The 14,428-nt window shown below is 67.5% G+C and overlaps 2 protein-coding genes across 7 annotated transcripts in view; both read left to right on the forward strand.

Moving 5' to 3' along the window:
• The window catches only part of LOC138435371 (caspase recruitment domain-containing protein 9-like), a 30,878-nt gene extending 22,353 nt beyond the window's left edge, over positions 1 to 8,525 (forward strand). The window contains exons 1-13 of one of the 6 annotated variants that reach the window (XM_069579908.1): positions 990 to 1,330; positions 2,562 to 2,747; positions 2,961 to 3,098; positions 3,659 to 3,963; positions 4,051 to 4,230; positions 4,351 to 4,494; positions 4,611 to 4,736; positions 5,440 to 5,631; positions 6,016 to 6,057; positions 6,333 to 6,381; positions 7,577 to 7,653; positions 8,113 to 8,195; positions 8,280 to 8,525. In XM_069579908.1, coding sequence (XP_069436009.1) covers positions 1,324 to 1,330; positions 2,562 to 2,747; positions 2,961 to 3,098; positions 3,659 to 3,963; positions 4,051 to 4,230; positions 4,351 to 4,494; positions 4,611 to 4,736; positions 5,440 to 5,631; positions 6,016 to 6,057; positions 6,333 to 6,381; positions 7,577 to 7,653; positions 8,113 to 8,195; positions 8,280 to 8,379 — 1,629 coding nt within the window. In that variant the 5' untranslated portion in view covers positions 990 to 1,323 and the 3' untranslated portion in view covers positions 8,380 to 8,525. Of the gene's footprint in view, positions 1 to 989; positions 1,331 to 2,112; positions 2,439 to 2,561; positions 2,748 to 2,960; positions 3,099 to 3,658; positions 3,964 to 4,050; positions 4,231 to 4,350; positions 4,495 to 4,610; positions 4,737 to 4,856; positions 5,252 to 5,439; positions 5,632 to 6,015; positions 6,058 to 6,332; positions 6,382 to 7,576; positions 7,654 to 8,112; positions 8,196 to 8,279 lie in introns of those variants that run through there. The other 5 variants (XM_069579909.1, XM_069579907.1, XM_069579910.1 and 2 more) reach the window with 5 other exon arrangements.
• A 13-nt stretch (positions 8,526 to 8,538) lies between these two features.
• On the forward strand, positions 8,539 to 10,782 carry DNLZ (DNL-type zinc finger). Its single transcript, XM_069580260.2, has 3 exons — positions 8,539 to 8,912; positions 9,643 to 9,782; positions 10,528 to 10,782. The coding sequence occupies exons 1-3, from the start codon at positions 8,712 to 8,714 to the stop codon at positions 10,694 to 10,696; spliced, it is 510 nt and encodes a 169-aa protein (XP_069436361.1). The 5' UTR covers positions 8,539 to 8,711; the 3' UTR covers positions 10,697 to 10,782.
• The last annotated feature ends 3,646 nt before the right edge of the window (positions 10,783 to 14,428 follow it).

The following is a 14,428-nucleotide window of genomic DNA, read 5'->3' on the forward strand; positions in this document are numbered from 1 at the left end:
AGACCCCCCTGGCAGCCTACACGGTGGCCACGAGCCAGCGCTCCTGTGATTTCGTGCAGGCGTTTCTTTGGTAGGAGCCTCGCGCCCTCTCTGCTACTCTGTCTGAAGGAGCTCGGGTTTGGGGGTCTGGTTACACCCTCCGAGGCTCTGGTTTCTCCCGGGGACTCTGTTCTCACACGCCACTTCCTTTTGCTTTCACTTATCACGGGAGGTTCCCACGTAGAGGAACAGGGCACGCGCCCAGCGTGTGTCCTGCCCCCGCCCCCCAGACAGCAGTCCCCGGGGTCACCTGACTCCCCTTTCTCCGCGCCCAGACCCCATGGGTGGCGTGGCCATGGGCTGACTCGCCCACCCAGCTGTGTGTGTGGGTGCCCGGTCCTCAAGTCACCGATTCCACTTTTCCTTGTGACTTTCTCTGACCTGGGGGTTAAGACATTTGTTATTTGATTCCCAGATAGTAATTTTCAAGCACACCGTGAAGATCCCTCCACAGCCTCATTGCATAGAGTGGGAACACTAGCTCACGGAGGGCCTAGGCCCGGCACTCTGCCTGCCTGCCGGGTGTGCAGGGCCAGGGCCGCAGCTGGCGCCTCTCCTACACCAGGAGGACCCTCCACCCCCTCCCAAGGGGAGCCCACCAGGACTTCCAGGGATTAGCCTGCTCAGCCAGGAGGCAGAGGAAACCCCGGAGGCTGAGGCTCAGGACCCCCAGGAATCGAGCACAGGAAGCCAGTAGCCATGGTCAGGCTGCTGCCCACCAGCTGTGGCCCCTTCCCGAAGTCGGCGTTCAGCCCGGCAGCGGGCAGCTCTCGGTTCAACCAGTAGGGCCGGCCTGGTGGGGCGGGGGTCCGGGCTCCGCGTCCCAGGGCCTGGCTGTCACCGCCCCCCGTGTTGTGGAGAAGGGCTGCTCCCGGGAGTGGACGAGGCTGCCCAGGGGCTGGTGGGGATGCGTGGCAAGCACAGCAGCCCCAGCCCCGTCCGTGCCCACCACAGACGCCAGGCTGCAGTCCTCACGGGAACACCGTGGGCTGGACGGTGGCTTGGCCTCATCCAGCCCCGGGGAGAACCTTGGCTCACTCGCTCCCCCACCCGAGGCTCCCAGCAGCTTCCACTTCCCTGTCCCCGCCTCCCGGGGCCGCCCTGCTTAGGGCGAATCAGGAGGCTGCGGAGGGGATGGTCACCCTTGCATCTGGGGTGAGCCAGGCCCGTCAGGAAGTACAGCCTGGGCTCTCCCCGCAGCTCCGCCCGCCTCCATCCTGGCAGCCAGTACATCCTACCCGGCACTGAATCAGGCAGACAGGCGTGCAGGTGCCCCCCAGGCGGATGCGTGGTAGGCTGACCCAATGCCCTTCCTTCAGGTGGCGCCCCAGCTCGGGCCTGGGGCAGGGGACGGGGTGTGGGGCAGAGACCCAGCAGGGCACCAGGGGGTCTTGGCTCTGTGGCCCTCCCTGCACCACGGCCACCCTGTGCCCACCTGTCGCTTCAACAGAGGGAGCCGTGGGGGGTCGGCAGGGGCAGGATGCGCGGACTTCAGGGTGGGCAGGCAGGGGCTGGCCCAGGGCTCCAGAGACCCCGACCTGCAGGTGCTTTCATTCAGCGCCTCCTCTGCCCTGGGCAGGCAGTGCAGCCCGAACCTGCCGCCACCCTCGTCCCTAGGAGTGTGGCCCAGCCCCTGCGAGCTGGAGGCTTGTCTTTCCCTCGCCACCACGGATCGGAAGCTTAGCGGGAGGTGGCAGGGTCAGGTCTCCATCCCCACCGCCGGGAGGAGGCAATCCACAGCTGCCCCTGGCTCAGCCCAGCCTGGAGAGAGGGGCTCCTGGACGCGGAGCAGGAGGGAGGAACAGTGGGCCGTTCCGGCGTAGGGGGCGTCTCCTGGTGGAGAGCTGGCTGGGCAGCCCCCAAGAGTGAGGCCTCTCCGGGAGGCGGAAAGGAGCCCAGATGGCTGGGGCCTGGGGCCTGGGGCCTGCCCCTCCCAGGACGCCCGGGCCTGCGCCCTCTAGCAGGCCGTCCACAGTCACCCTTCCCGGAGGGCACTGCGTCGCCAAGCCTGACCTGGGGTGGGAACGGCCCAGTAGCTGCTGGGCAACTGTTGCGTCACCAGCCGCCGGAAGAAGGGAGGCTGGGAGGATGGGATGTGAGGGCCCCTGTCCCGAGGGCAAGGAGGAAGTCCCGCAGCACAGCCTGGGGCCCGGGTGCCCTGGCACCGGCCCCCTCCCTCACGTGCCTCCCGCCAGCCCCCACAGCACTTGGGGTGTCCTGGGGGGTCGGGCGGGGCCAGAGGAGGGCTGCGGGACTGCCGACTGTGTCCTCCTAGACACCACCCTGATCCTGGAGCGTCTCCACGCGTCCCCAACTCTTATCAGGGTCCTTTGGGAGAAAAAGCCCAGGGCACCTGAAGGGTCGGCAGCAGGGCCTGGGGAGGCAGGGGGAGACGCTGGGTGAGTGAGTGGCAGCAGGGGGCTTCTCCCTTCTTCGCACCCCTGGGCTGGGCTCCTGCGGCCGAGACGGCCGGCCTGGGCCCCACCGGGGCCCGCAGCTCAGCAGCGGCTGCCTCCTCCCAGCCATGTCCGACTACGAGAACGAGGACGCATGCTGGAGCGCCCTGGAGGGCTTCCGAGTGAAGCTCATCTCCGTCATCGACCCCGCCCGCATGACCCCCTACCTGCGCCAGTGCAAGGTGCTGAACCCCGACGACGAGGAGCAGGTGCTCAGCGATCCCAGCCTGGTCACCCGCAAACGGAAAGTGGGTCAGTGCCGCGGGCGGCCGCACTCTGCCCCCCACCCTGGTCCCCCGGGGGCCTAGCAGGCCCCCCAACCCCCACCCCGCCTCTGGCCCCGTGTGCTTGCCACTACGCCCACTCCCCGTGCGGCAGACGCCCCCGGGAGCGCCCCGAGGTGGGGCCAGGCTGGCCCCCGCTGCAGCCTCGTGGGCCATCACGTGCGTCCTCTCTGGGTCACAGGAGTGCTCCTGGACATCCTGCAGCGGACGGGCCACAAGGGCTACGTGGCCTTCCTCGAGAGCCTGGAGCTGTACTACCCGCAGCTCTACAGGAAGGTCACGGGCAAGGAGCCCACCCGCGTCTTCTCCATGATCATCGGTGAGCGGCGGCGCAGGCCTAGGGCGCGAGGGGCGGGGGAGCCTGGTCCCGATGGGTGAACTGCAGGTGAAAGGAAAGGAGTGAGCCTCACGTGGGAAGCTGCCAGCTTTCGTCCCCATGTGGGTGTCCTTCCCATCCCACCATCCTGAGCTCGTGGAGGGGCAGAGGCTGCAGGAAAGGGAGCCCAAGCCCCAGGTTGGGGCCTGTGGGAGGGGGAAGGCACAGGCTGATGCTCGGCCCAGAGCCCCTTCTGCCCAGAAGGCCCTCTGACCTCGCCGAAGCCCTGCCCAAGAAGCCAGCGGGGTGGCCCCGAGTCACGTCCTCCCACCTCTCAACCAAGACGACAACAGAATTAGAGAGGGGTGGACGCCCAGACCCCAGGCCATCCTGCCCTGGTGGGGTTGGCGGGGTGGGTGGGAACAGGGCGCGGAGGTGAGTCCGTCCCTCAGTTCACCCCCTGGGCGGGGAGCTGACCCCTTGGCCAAGCCACCCCAGAGCCGCTCGGTCCTCCAGTGGGGCCCCTGGGAGGGGCGCGCCGTCTGATCCTGCCCGCTCCGCAGATGCTTCCGGTGAGTCAGGCCTGACGCAGCTGCTGATGAGCGAGGTGATGAAGCTGCAGAAGAGGGTGCAGGAGCTGACGGCCCTGCTGAGCTCCAGAGACGACCTCGCCGAGGAGCTGCGCGTGAAGGACAGCCTGCTGCGCAAGCTCCAGGAGCGCGTGCAGCATCTCAAGGAGGCCTGCGAGGCGGGCAGCCGCGAGCTCCAGCGCTGCAAGGCCGAGAACTACGATTTGGCCCTGCGCCTGGCCCGCCAGAGCGAGGAGCGCGACGCAGCCCTCACGGGGCACCGCGGGCTGCTGCTGGAGGTGCCCGGGGCGGGGGGGGGGGGACGGGGGGCGGTGTGGGGCAGGGCCCCCCGGCCGACCCTGACGGCAACCCCCCACTCTCCTCAGATCGACCGGCTGAAGCACAGCCTCATGAAGGCGGAAGACGACTGCAGGGTGGAGCGCAAGCACACGCTGAAGCTCAGGCGCGCCATGGAGCTGCGGCCCAGCCAGGAGCTGCTCTGGGAGCTGCAGCAGGAGAAGGCGCTGCTGCAGGCGCGCGTGCAGGGCTTGGAGGCTTCGGTGCAGGTGGGCCCGCGGGGCTGGCGGCGGCGGCGCTTCGGTGCAGGTGGGCCGCTGGGGCTGGCGGCGGCAGGCTCGGAGGGAGCCTGGCCCGTGCCCTCCCACCCTCTTCCCCTGCACCCACAGGAGGGGAAGCCGGACCAGGGCCGCCCCCACGTCCAGGTGCCGGAGGAGGACTGGCAGCGGGCGCAGCAGGACCTCCAGCAGCAGGCCGCCACCATCTTCTCCCTGCGCAGGGACCTGCGCCAGGCCGAGGCCCTACGCACTCGGGTAGGCGGCAGGGCCTCACGTGGGGGTGCTGTCGGGGGCCCAGCCGCGGCCGGGAGCTGCCCTCCAGCCCGGCCATTGGGGCCGCGGGCGGTGGGGCTAGCTGGCATCTTCTGTAGAGCGCGGAGGAGAAGGAGACGTTCGAGCTGCAGTGCCTGGCCCTGCGGAGGGACTCCAAGATGTACAAGGACCGCATCGAGGCCATCCTGCGGCAGATGGAGGAGGTCGCCATTGAAAGGGACCAGGTAGGGCCACGCCAGCCTTTCGGGGGAGGCGGTCGTCTATGTAGCCTTCGATGAGCTCTGATAGAAGCAGTGCCTGCTCGTTCAAAGTCGTGAGCGCTGACACAGGGGTGTGTGGCTTAGCTTCCAGGACCGTCGCCGGAGACAGAGGCTGGCTTCCTCCAGGCCTTCCCGCAGCCACGGCCTCCCTGGCTGGTCGCTTCGGGCCGGCTGCCTGGGACCTCAGCGTCCCCACTGAGGAGGGCGGGCGTGAGAAAGCGTGGGGTGTTCGCTCTGAAGAACATCACATGGCTGTCCACGATCGTGTTCTCAGTGTCAAGCGCGCCCGTGAAACAGGAAACACGGGGGCAGGGTGGCCGGGGGCCCTTCGTGGGGAGGCAGTCATCTCCTGCATGTTTTCTGAACGGCCCACACTTCCTGTCGTGAGCCTGGGGTCATGTTTAACACGCCCCAAACATGAGAGCTATCCTCAGGGGAGAAAGGGGAAGGGGCCGCCGCTGGCCCCTCCGCAGCCTTGTTGCTGGAAGTCCTCCCGGGAGCGTTGCTAGAAATCAACTGCTGAGAAGTGAGAGATGAGGAGGGGAAATGAAAGCCAGGCGGGGTGTGCGCTGTGTGTGTGTCCTGGGGCATGGGGCCAGGCCACGCTCACAAGCAGGCTCAGCAAGGATCCCCCTCCTGACACCTGCCCTGCCCCTCTGCCCCGCAGGCCACCCTGATGCGGGGGGAGCTGCACGCGCAGCACGCACGCAGCCTGCAGGACAAGGACGCGCTGCGGAAGCAGGTGCGCGAGCTGAGCGAGAAGGTGGATGAGCTCCAGCTGCAGCTGTTCCAGCGTGAGGGCCAGCTGCTGACCCTGGAGGGCGAGCTCCGGCGGCGGCGGCTGGACGCGCTCGTCCTGGTGGGCCTCCCCGGGGGCCTCCGCGGGGTTGACCCTGCCGCGGGGGGGGGGGGGCGGGGGGGCGGGGGGGGGGGCGCCACGCAGGAGCAGGTGTGTCCTGGAGGCCACAGAGCCCCGGGGAGGAGCCGCCAGAGGCCCCTGGCCCTTCCTGAGCCCCGCCTCCCTCCGGAAGGTTGGCTCCTCGCTGAGCCCCCCTGGAGGGTTGCTGCAGGGCTGGCGAAGCTCAGGGCCAGGCACGGTAAGTGGGGCAGGAGACGCGTTCTGGCCAGGCCCAGCTGGGAGGGGCTTCCTTGGTGGGGGGCCCGGCTCGGGACCCCACCCCACGCCCAGGAGTGGCTTGGTTCCCTCACAGCCTGCTGATGGACCCCTATTCTGTGACTGCAGAGCTCCGACGTGGAGGACAGCTCACCCAGGAATTCCGAGGAGGTGAGCGTGACTCTGCAGGTCAGGCCCAGGCGGGCTTCACTGGACGCTGCGGGCCACAGCCTCCGCCAGACCACAGTCCTGTATGCGAAGCTCTGGGGACTTGGCCGTGCACTGCCTGCCCTCTGCCCCGTGCCCACCTGGGCAGCATAGGTCCCTCCCTGAGAGCCTGGCACCGGGGGACGGTGGTGGGGACAGCACCCCAGGGTGGGCAGCGTGGACGGTCAGGTCCACTCCCGGCAGGGCAGCGGTCTGATCGCCCCATGTCTCTTGGGAAGTTGTCGCCCCCTCAGGACCTGGAGGAGGATACCCAACTCTCAGACAAAGGTGAGGAGGCCCGCGGCCTGTCCCTGAGGAATCTGACCAAGGCCTCCTCGTGGTGGCAAGTTGGCTCCTGTCTCGACCTTCGGCACACACGCTGCGTGATGCTGGTGCCAGGGGGCGCGCACCCCAGCCCTGGCCCCAGGACCTTCATGCCTCACTACACAGATGAGCACACTGGGGCACAGAGGATGAGCAACCCCCAGAAAGCGGATAGGAGCCCCATTTGAGCCTGGGGCCCAGGCTGTCAGCTTCCACTCGGGCCCGGGAATGCTGAGAAGGAGGGGCACCCGTCCTCCAGAGCAGGGAGCGGGGCGGTGGCCGCTGCCCAGGTGCAGCCTGCCAGGAAGTGGGAATAGACAGGGAAGGGGGTACAGCTCCGGGTGACCGCACTGGGGGCTTCAGGCGGCGGAGGCGGGATCACTCTGCCTGCCTGGACACAGGGTGTGGGGTGGCCCCGAGGAGATGATGAGGGGCTGGATCCGAAGCTGGGTGTCAGATGGGAATTTGGGAGGGTGGGGGCGGGGTGGGGGGAGGGGCGCTACCGCAGAGGTAGCCTGTGAAGCCAGACAGACTTCCTCAGCGTCAGACGCCAGCTGCTGGGGGGCAACGAAAGAGGAAGAGGAGGCAGCAAATGGAGAAGTGAAGACTTGGTCCCTCCGCTGCCGCCCAAAGACGCAAGCTTGAAGCCACCGAGCCCCCACGTGGGGATGGGCAGGAAGGACCCACAGGCCACGAGTGGGCAGTGAAGGCCGCTGGCCAGCCAGCCTGGGAGCCCCAACCCTGGGCTGGCATGGCCCCTTGCAGGAGGTGGGGCAGGCTGGGTCGGAGGCCAAGGAGGAGGGAAAGGTGTGAGCTTCAGGGGAAGACCTGGGCCTGGGCTGCTCCCACCATGTCCCTGAGACCTGGGATCCATACCCGGCCGCCACTGTGGCCAGCCCATCAGAGCATTTTTTCTGAGGGTCCTGAGCCTTGGGCCCTTCCAGATATGGAGGGAGCCCTAGGACCTCAGCCCCTGCTCCCAGGGCACCTGAGCCGTCTACTCGGGGGGTGAGAAGTGAACTTGAGTCCCCGTACCTACACAACGGGAATCCTGGCAGGTCCAAGTAAGGACCCAGGAGGTGGCACAGGGCTGGCCCAGGCTGAGGAGGTAAGAGGTACCTGGCAGCTGGGCAGGACGGACAGGCACTCTCCCTTCCAGGCAGCCTGGCCATCGGGGAGAGCCCGGAGCAGCCGTCTGTGGCTCCACAGGAGGAACAGCTATCGCTGACCCCAGAAGTAAGGCTGCCTGGGGTCCCTGGGAGGCCCCTGGGGAGGTTCTCAGCCTGGACCCCTGAGAGTGATTCCTCCACCTGGATGTCCCGGGCCTGAGCCCAGACTCTGCCCATGGGCTCCTGGGGTGTGGTGGGTGTTTGGAAGGTGAAGTGAAGCTGAGACTCCTCCATTTGTAGACAAAGTGGGGCAGGGAGCAGTCCAGTCTTCTGGACAGGGCTCAGCGTTAAGTGAGTGGAACTCGGCCTCCCTGTCCACTGCACCGAGCCTGACAACAAAAGGGGCCACCCCAGACACTGTAGTGGAAGGAACCCTGGCCTGGCGCCGAGGGTCCCCGGGCCTGTCGTGTCATCTGAAAAGAGGGACAGGGCACCCCGCCGACCTGGTCCCCAGTGCGCAGCCCCAGGGCCGGGAGTGGGGCCCACAGGGGCGCCGGCCGGAGTCCGAGCCTCGCCCCTCCTCCAGGACGCAGGACTGAACGGCCGGGAGCCCCCAGAGAAGGAGAAGGGCCGGCGGCGCCTCAAGGAGAGCTTCGAGAACTACCGCAGGTGGGCGCGCGGGCGGTGGGTGGGGCTGCGGGCGGGGGCCTCGTGCGAGCCCCCGCCCGCCTGCGCTGTCTGGGTCTCCCGCAGGAAGCGGGCCCTCCGGAAGATGCAGCTCGGCGCGCGGCAGGGGGAGGCGGACGGAGAGAACACCACGGGCAGCGACAACACCGACACCGAGGGCGCCTAGCCGGCCCACCGTCCAGCCCTCCCCGTCGCGGGAGCGGGGCGCGCCGCCCCCCCCGCCCCCAGGCCGCCTCTTCGTCGGCGAGCACGGGAGGGTTCTGTGTGGGCACCTTAAAGTGCAACTTTGTCAATAAACTACCGCGGTCCGGACATGGCCGCCTCCAGTGGTCTCGGTCCAGCACGCGCCGCCGGTCGCCAGGGGGCAGCAGAGCTCACCGCCGCCCGCCAGGGGGCAGCAGAGCACTGCCCGCCCACTGGCGCCGGAAGCCGGGGAGGGTCGCTTCCGCCGCTGCCCGCTTCCAAGATGGCAGCGGGGCGGGGCAACCGGAGGGCGGCATGCTGCGGGCGGCGCTGAGCCACGTGCCGATACTGTTGAGCCGCGCGCGGCCCCGCGGGCCCGGCCCGAGGTGGCTATGGGGTCTCCGGGTCCGCCTGCAGGCCGCGGGGACAAGGCGGGCGTGGGGGTGGGGCTGGCGGCGCTTGAGCTCCGAGCCGGGACCCGGGCCGGCGCACTACCAGCTTGTCTACACCTGCAAGGTGGGCCCGTGGCGGGGGCGGTGCCGGGGGGGGAGGGGCCCGGGTCCGCATCTGGCGCGCGACGGTGCTGCGGAACGGCGGGGGAGGGCGGGGCCATCCACAGGGGGCGGGACCTCCCTGAAGGGGTGGGGCTATCATTCGAGGGTGGATCCATCTGGGAGAGGGCGGGGACGCGCGAAGAGGTGGGGCTACCAGTGGGGGCGGATCCTTCCGGAGGTAGGGCTAAGCTGGGGCGGGGCCTTCCAGGAGGGTGCGACTACCAGTGGGGGCGGATCCCTCCGGAGGTGGGGCCAGGCTGGGGCGGGGCCTTCCGGGAGAGGTGGGGCTATCACGGGTGACAGATCCTTCCGGAGGTGGAGCTAAGCCTTCCGGGAGGGGCGGGGCTATCCGTCCTGGGAGGGGCGGGGCTATCCGTCCTGGGAGGGGCGGGGCTATCCGTCCTGGGAGGGGCGGGGCTATCCGTCCTGGGAGGGGCGGGGCTATCCGTCCTGGGAGGGGCGGGGCTATCCGTCCTGGGAGGGGCGGGGCTATCCGTCCTGGGAGGGGCGGGGCTATCCGTCCTGGGAGGGGCGGGGCTATCCGTCCTGGGAGGGGCGGGGCTATCCGTCCTGGGAGGGGCGGGGCTATCCGTCCTGGGAGGGGCGGAGCTATCCGTCCTGGGAGGGGCGGGGCTATCCGTCCTGGGAGGGGCGGGGCCGTGTGGAGGGCCTCACTTTGGAGTCTCCCCAAGGTCTGTGGGACCAGGTCCTCGAAGCGCATCTCCAAGCTCGCTTATCACCAGGGTGTGGTCATTGTGACCTGCCCCGGCTGCCAGAACCATCACATCATCGCCGACAACCTGGGCTGGTTCTCGGACCTGGATGGGAAGAGGTGAGGCCTGCCTGGGCAGGGCTGAGGACAGAGGCCTGTATCCCAGGGCTAGCCTGGTCCCTCCTGAGTCTGCGGCCCCACCCACCGTCCCTGGGGCACCGCCCTTCTAATGAAGATTACAGAGCCTATCTCTATAGCCCAGCTTCCTTGTCAAGAAATGCATCGTTGAGCTTGAAATTCAGATGAACCATGATAACTTTTTGGTGGAAGTATGCCCCAAGTATGCGATTTTCTGCCCTAGGCCATCCCCCCTTGGTCCTGCTTCACTGCCTGGCCTCTGCTCTCAGTACTAGCCTCAGGGGCAGCAGGACCTGGTGACATGTCAGCCACCCCCCACCCCGTCCCCAACAGGAGGGATCAGACTATGTTGACAGCTTACCTTTTGCTTTGTGGTTCCTTCCTTCAGCCTACAAGGCGCTCCTTCCTAAGTATCTGCTATGGGGCCCGGGTCCTAGCATGCACCTTTCTGTCCTCTCTGAGGCTGGGGCAGGTGTGAGCTAGTGTGGTTGGGGGCTCTGGTCCTGCAGCGTCAGCCACGCCCCCTCGTGGAGGCAGTGTTCAGTGAGGGGCGGTGTTCAGTGAGGGGCGGCGCACAGTGAGGGATGGTGTTCAGGGGGCTCCTGACTGGGTGGACCTGGTGCCACACCAGTCTAGGACCCACACACTTGAGCTTGGCCTGGGGTGCCCTCGAGGGTCCAAGATGCAAAATGGCCAGGAAGCGTCACAGCACCTCTCTCTTTCTCAGGAATATTGAAGAAATCCTGGCAGCCAGAGGGGAGAAGGTACGCCGAGTGGCTGGCGAGGGGGCCCTGGAGCTCCTTTTAGAGGCTGCGGGGCCCCCCAGATCCACCACTGCTGCGGAAGGGGCTGAGGACCAGGATCCCACCCAGCCCTGCAAGACGGAGGCTAGCTGACCCGTCTTCTGCCTTGGAGAAGGGTGCTCCAGCCCTGGGCCGCTCTGGACGCGCCTGTTTTCTATCAATAAACAGACTTCACTGCAGACGCTGGGACCTGGGGTTCTCCTGTCATCCCTGCCTCTGCAGTCAGAGTGAGTCACAAGCACGCCCTCCAGGCTGTGCACTGGGGCCTTCTGCGGCTGGAGGCTGCATCTGAGTGGGGAGGGGCTGGATGTTGCAGTTTGAGCCCTTCCCCTCCCCGCCACAGGGCTGTGGCTGTGTGGCCTTGGGCAGGTCGCTTTGTCTCTCTGAGCCTCTGTCTTCCTGTCTTCTGGTGAAGATGCTCACAGTGCCACCTTGTCAGGAGTTACAGACAGAAAGATGGGACTCAGGCACAGGGTGGCTCAGCCTTGCCCCAAATGTCAGGCCCCGACTTTGATGGCCAGTCAGCCGCTGTTCTTGCTGAGGGGCGAAAGCCCCACGGTGGGTCCTGCCCCTCTGGCCACGCACAAGAAGGCCCCACACGTCCTGTGCCGCCTGGACGCATCTGTGAGCTGGTGCCAACGTCGGCCTTGACCCTTGGCCATCAGCCAAAGTCAGCCAACCAGGCTGCTCACCGTGCTGCAGATGAGCCGGGCAGCTGCAGTGGCGAGCGGTATGGGGGCTGGGGCTGCCGTGTGCGTGTCCCCCACCCCCAGGCTGTGCAATTTGTCTCCCAGCCTAGCTTGACTACCTTCTCAGGATGTTCGTGTGTTTATGAAAGCGTGTTTATTTCCAGAAGTGTTCTGGGCTGTGTGACCTTCAGCATTAATCACCAGTCACAGTCTTGCAGGATCCGAGCTCCTGACAGCCGCCCCCATGGGCACGGGCCTGGGCATTGTTCTCTGGGAGCTGGCAGCCCGTGCTCTGCCTTGATTACCCGCCCCGTCCTTCCCGTGGCTAACAACCCCCTATTATCCCGCCCAGAACCTCCTGTGACATTTGCAGAGTCAGTCCTGGAGGCTGAGCCAGCCCCCAGGCCTGCTTCTCCACGAACGCCCTGAGGGACCTCTGGCCTTGGAGCAGCAGCGTGAGGGCAGGACTTCGCTGCCCGCGGAGGGTTGGGGGCCGGTCTGGGGAGGCCCAGGGAGCCGACTGGACTGTGAGAGCGCAGAGCAGACCCCACGAGTGCCCCCAGCGCAGACCTTCCTTTCCTGGGCGGTTTGGACACGTTTACTCGCCATGTCCTTTCCTGTCTGTCTTCCAACCCTGAGCTCGTCGGTCTGAGCCTGGAGGGCAGGTCAGGTCCTGGGGACAGTAGGGCGAGTGTACCCAGGGCAGGCTCCAGACAACTCGGGGTGGCCCCCGCGCCCAGAGCCACTGAAAGCCTCCGCACTGGCGGGGCAAGCGTGTTGGTCCTGTCTCACTGTGCTTCCCCCTGGAAACCCCAGAAAAGGCCCCTGCCCTTTTCCTCCCCCTGCCTCCTGACTGACCCCGGCACCCCCCGCTCCCGGGTTGCCTGTGAGGTCAGTGGCTCCGAGCGGCCTTGTCCCCGGTCGCTGGCCTCCCCACAGTCTGGCCACTGCCACCCTGCTGCCCCTTCGAAAGGCGCCTGGCTCTCCTCCCCCCCTCACCCCAGGCCAGGACCCTCTCCAAAGCCTCAGTTAGGTCTCCCGTCTTGGCAGGCCGATTCTGTACCAGCTGAGCCACCAGGGAAGCCCCAGAGCGTCACACTAGGGAGTCGAGTGTCTGGCCAACCTCGGGTGGTCCTGTAATCCTCCAGGTGTGGTCTGGATGTAGAAAGCCTCTGAGGACAGCTGGCTTGGGAATGCTGGCTTCCAGGCCGTCAGACAACTTCTTCCTGCAGGACTGCCCAGAGCCTTTAGCATCCTGACCTGGCTGGGAGCCGCTGAGACTCGGTGCCCCTGTGTTCCTGCCAGCTGAGTGCCAGGCTTCCTGGGCGCTGAGAATTCTCTGGGAGTTGGGGAGGGCTCGCTTTTCCCCGTGGGGGCCTCTCTCCCTCCCTCTCCCTGCCTTTTCTCCTCCATCAGAGCGTTCTGACCCCACCCTGCAGGCTCTGCCCACACTTTCCCCTCCAGCCCGGTTCCTCCTAGCCGTCTCCAGCCTCCCCACCCCCTGTGGGTGCCCCCCTCGCTGTCTGGCCTGCTGTGGCCAGCATTGGGGGCCAGGGAGCAGCGGGTCATTGAGCTGAGGGGAGAGGCCTCTCGTGCCCGCTCCCCTGTCCCCAGGCTGGTTTCCTCAGTGGCGCCTTCCCAGGCCGCTTCGCCGGGCTGGCCGCCGCGGTGGGGGGGCGTGGCATCAGGTCTGCTGATCTCCCTTGCTCTGAGGTGGCCGTCGGGTGTCAGGCAGGCGGGCCACAGCTCTGCGGGCTGCTGGAGCCTGCCTGGGAGCAGTCAAGATGGGGCCGCAGCACCTGGCAGGCTGGCTGGTGCCCCCGAGGCTCGGCTGGGCACTGTACTGCTGGCGTCCGTGGCTGGAGTGCTTTGGTGAGTGGGCAGTCTGACTGGGCCCACCTGCCCGTCTGCCCACCATGCAGGTGGGCACTGGGGTGGCTGCACCAGGCTGGCGCCACCTGGTGGTCTGGGGCCCTGTTCTGGGGTAGGGCCTCCTGCTGGTGCCCTCTGATGCTGCTGCTGCACACTGAGCCACCGAGCGGGTGGCTGGGCAGGCCTGCTGCTGTGGCTGTGCCCGTGGAGAGAGGGTTCCTCTCTCCGTGAGGCTGGAGTGCAGGACTGTCCTATCCCAGCTCCCTCCTCCTGTAGTCCTGGCACCCACGGCTTCGGATGCGGCCAGACGGATGGACGCTGTGCCAGGGCCCTGCTGGTGCCCCTCTGAGTGCTGGGCTCCAGTGCCCGGGGGTCTGGTGAGCCCCACTCCCGCGAGGCCTCCTGGACGCAGCCTGGGACCCCTTGGGCTCCCCTGCCCCCGGGGGACCCCATCGCTGGAGCACTGTCAGGACCCCTGGGGCAGGGGGTGCCCTGCGTTCCAGGCGGCTCTGCCTGTCCCAGAGGGCTCCTCTGGGCAGAAGCCTCCTGTTGCTCCCGGCCTCCTGCTCAACCCCCCGGGGGGCCCTCGGCCTTGGCCTAGTAGACCCCCGCCCTGGCTCTGGGAACACTTTCTCCCTCTGAACGCCAGAGGAGCCCACGTGTTTATCTCCCAGGCAAGGTCCCGGAGTAGACCAAGGTCTCAGCCGGGGGAGTGGGCTCTAGTCAGCCTGGCCTGAGGCCTGGGTGCTGAAGGCTCCAGAACACCACGTCTGTGGCCAAGACTTAGGGCCCAGAGATGCAGGCAGGGAGCCAGGCGGGTCCCCGTTTCCATCTGCCCTTGGTCAGCACCCCTTCCTGCAAGTGGGGAGGTGGTGGGGCTCCCAGCAGGGTGCTGGGCCAAGGCCGGGGGTGCAGCACACACCCCGACCGCCTGCCACGCTGTCCCCAAGACCTCTCCCCGTCCCCTGGTGGCACAGAAGCCCCAGGGCTTCACCGTGTGGACCCACCAGACCGTCTGGTCAAAATGGCCTCCTGGAATGAAGCCTTCCGGGCAGGGCCCGGGCTGGCTCAGCCCAGGAGAGGCCCGGAGACACCTGGGCTCCAACCCCAGCGTCCTCGCCAGCCGTGTGTCCCTGGGGCTGCCGCTTCACCCCCCGAGCCCTGGCCCCTCAGTGATGGGCACAACAGGGACAGAACCCATGGCAGGGGTGGACGGGAGGAGGGGCAGCCTGGGTGGGCCGGTTGGCTGACCCGGGTGAGGCCG

This window comes from Ovis canadensis, chromosome 3 (genome assembly GCF_042477335.2).
Source record: "Ovis canadensis isolate MfBH-ARS-UI-01 breed Bighorn chromosome 3, ARS-UI_OviCan_v2, whole genome shotgun sequence".
Lineage (NCBI taxonomy): Eukaryota > Metazoa > Chordata > Mammalia > Artiodactyla > Bovidae > Ovis > Ovis canadensis.

Excerpts from the sequence above, each read along its gene's own strand:
- DNLZ (XM_069580260.2), top strand. The coding sequence starts at position 8,712 with ATGCTGCGGGCGGCGCTGAGCCACGTGCCGATACTGTTGAGCCGCGCG. Across the intron at positions 8,913-9,642 it reads AGCTTGTCTACACCTGCAAG|GTCTGTGGGACCAGGTCCTC; the intron begins GTGGGCCCGTGG and ends AGTCTCCCCAAG. Across the intron at positions 9,783-10,527 it reads TCGGACCTGGATGGGAAGAG|GAATATTGAAGAAATCCTGG; the intron begins GTGAGGCCTGCC and ends TCTCTTTCTCAG.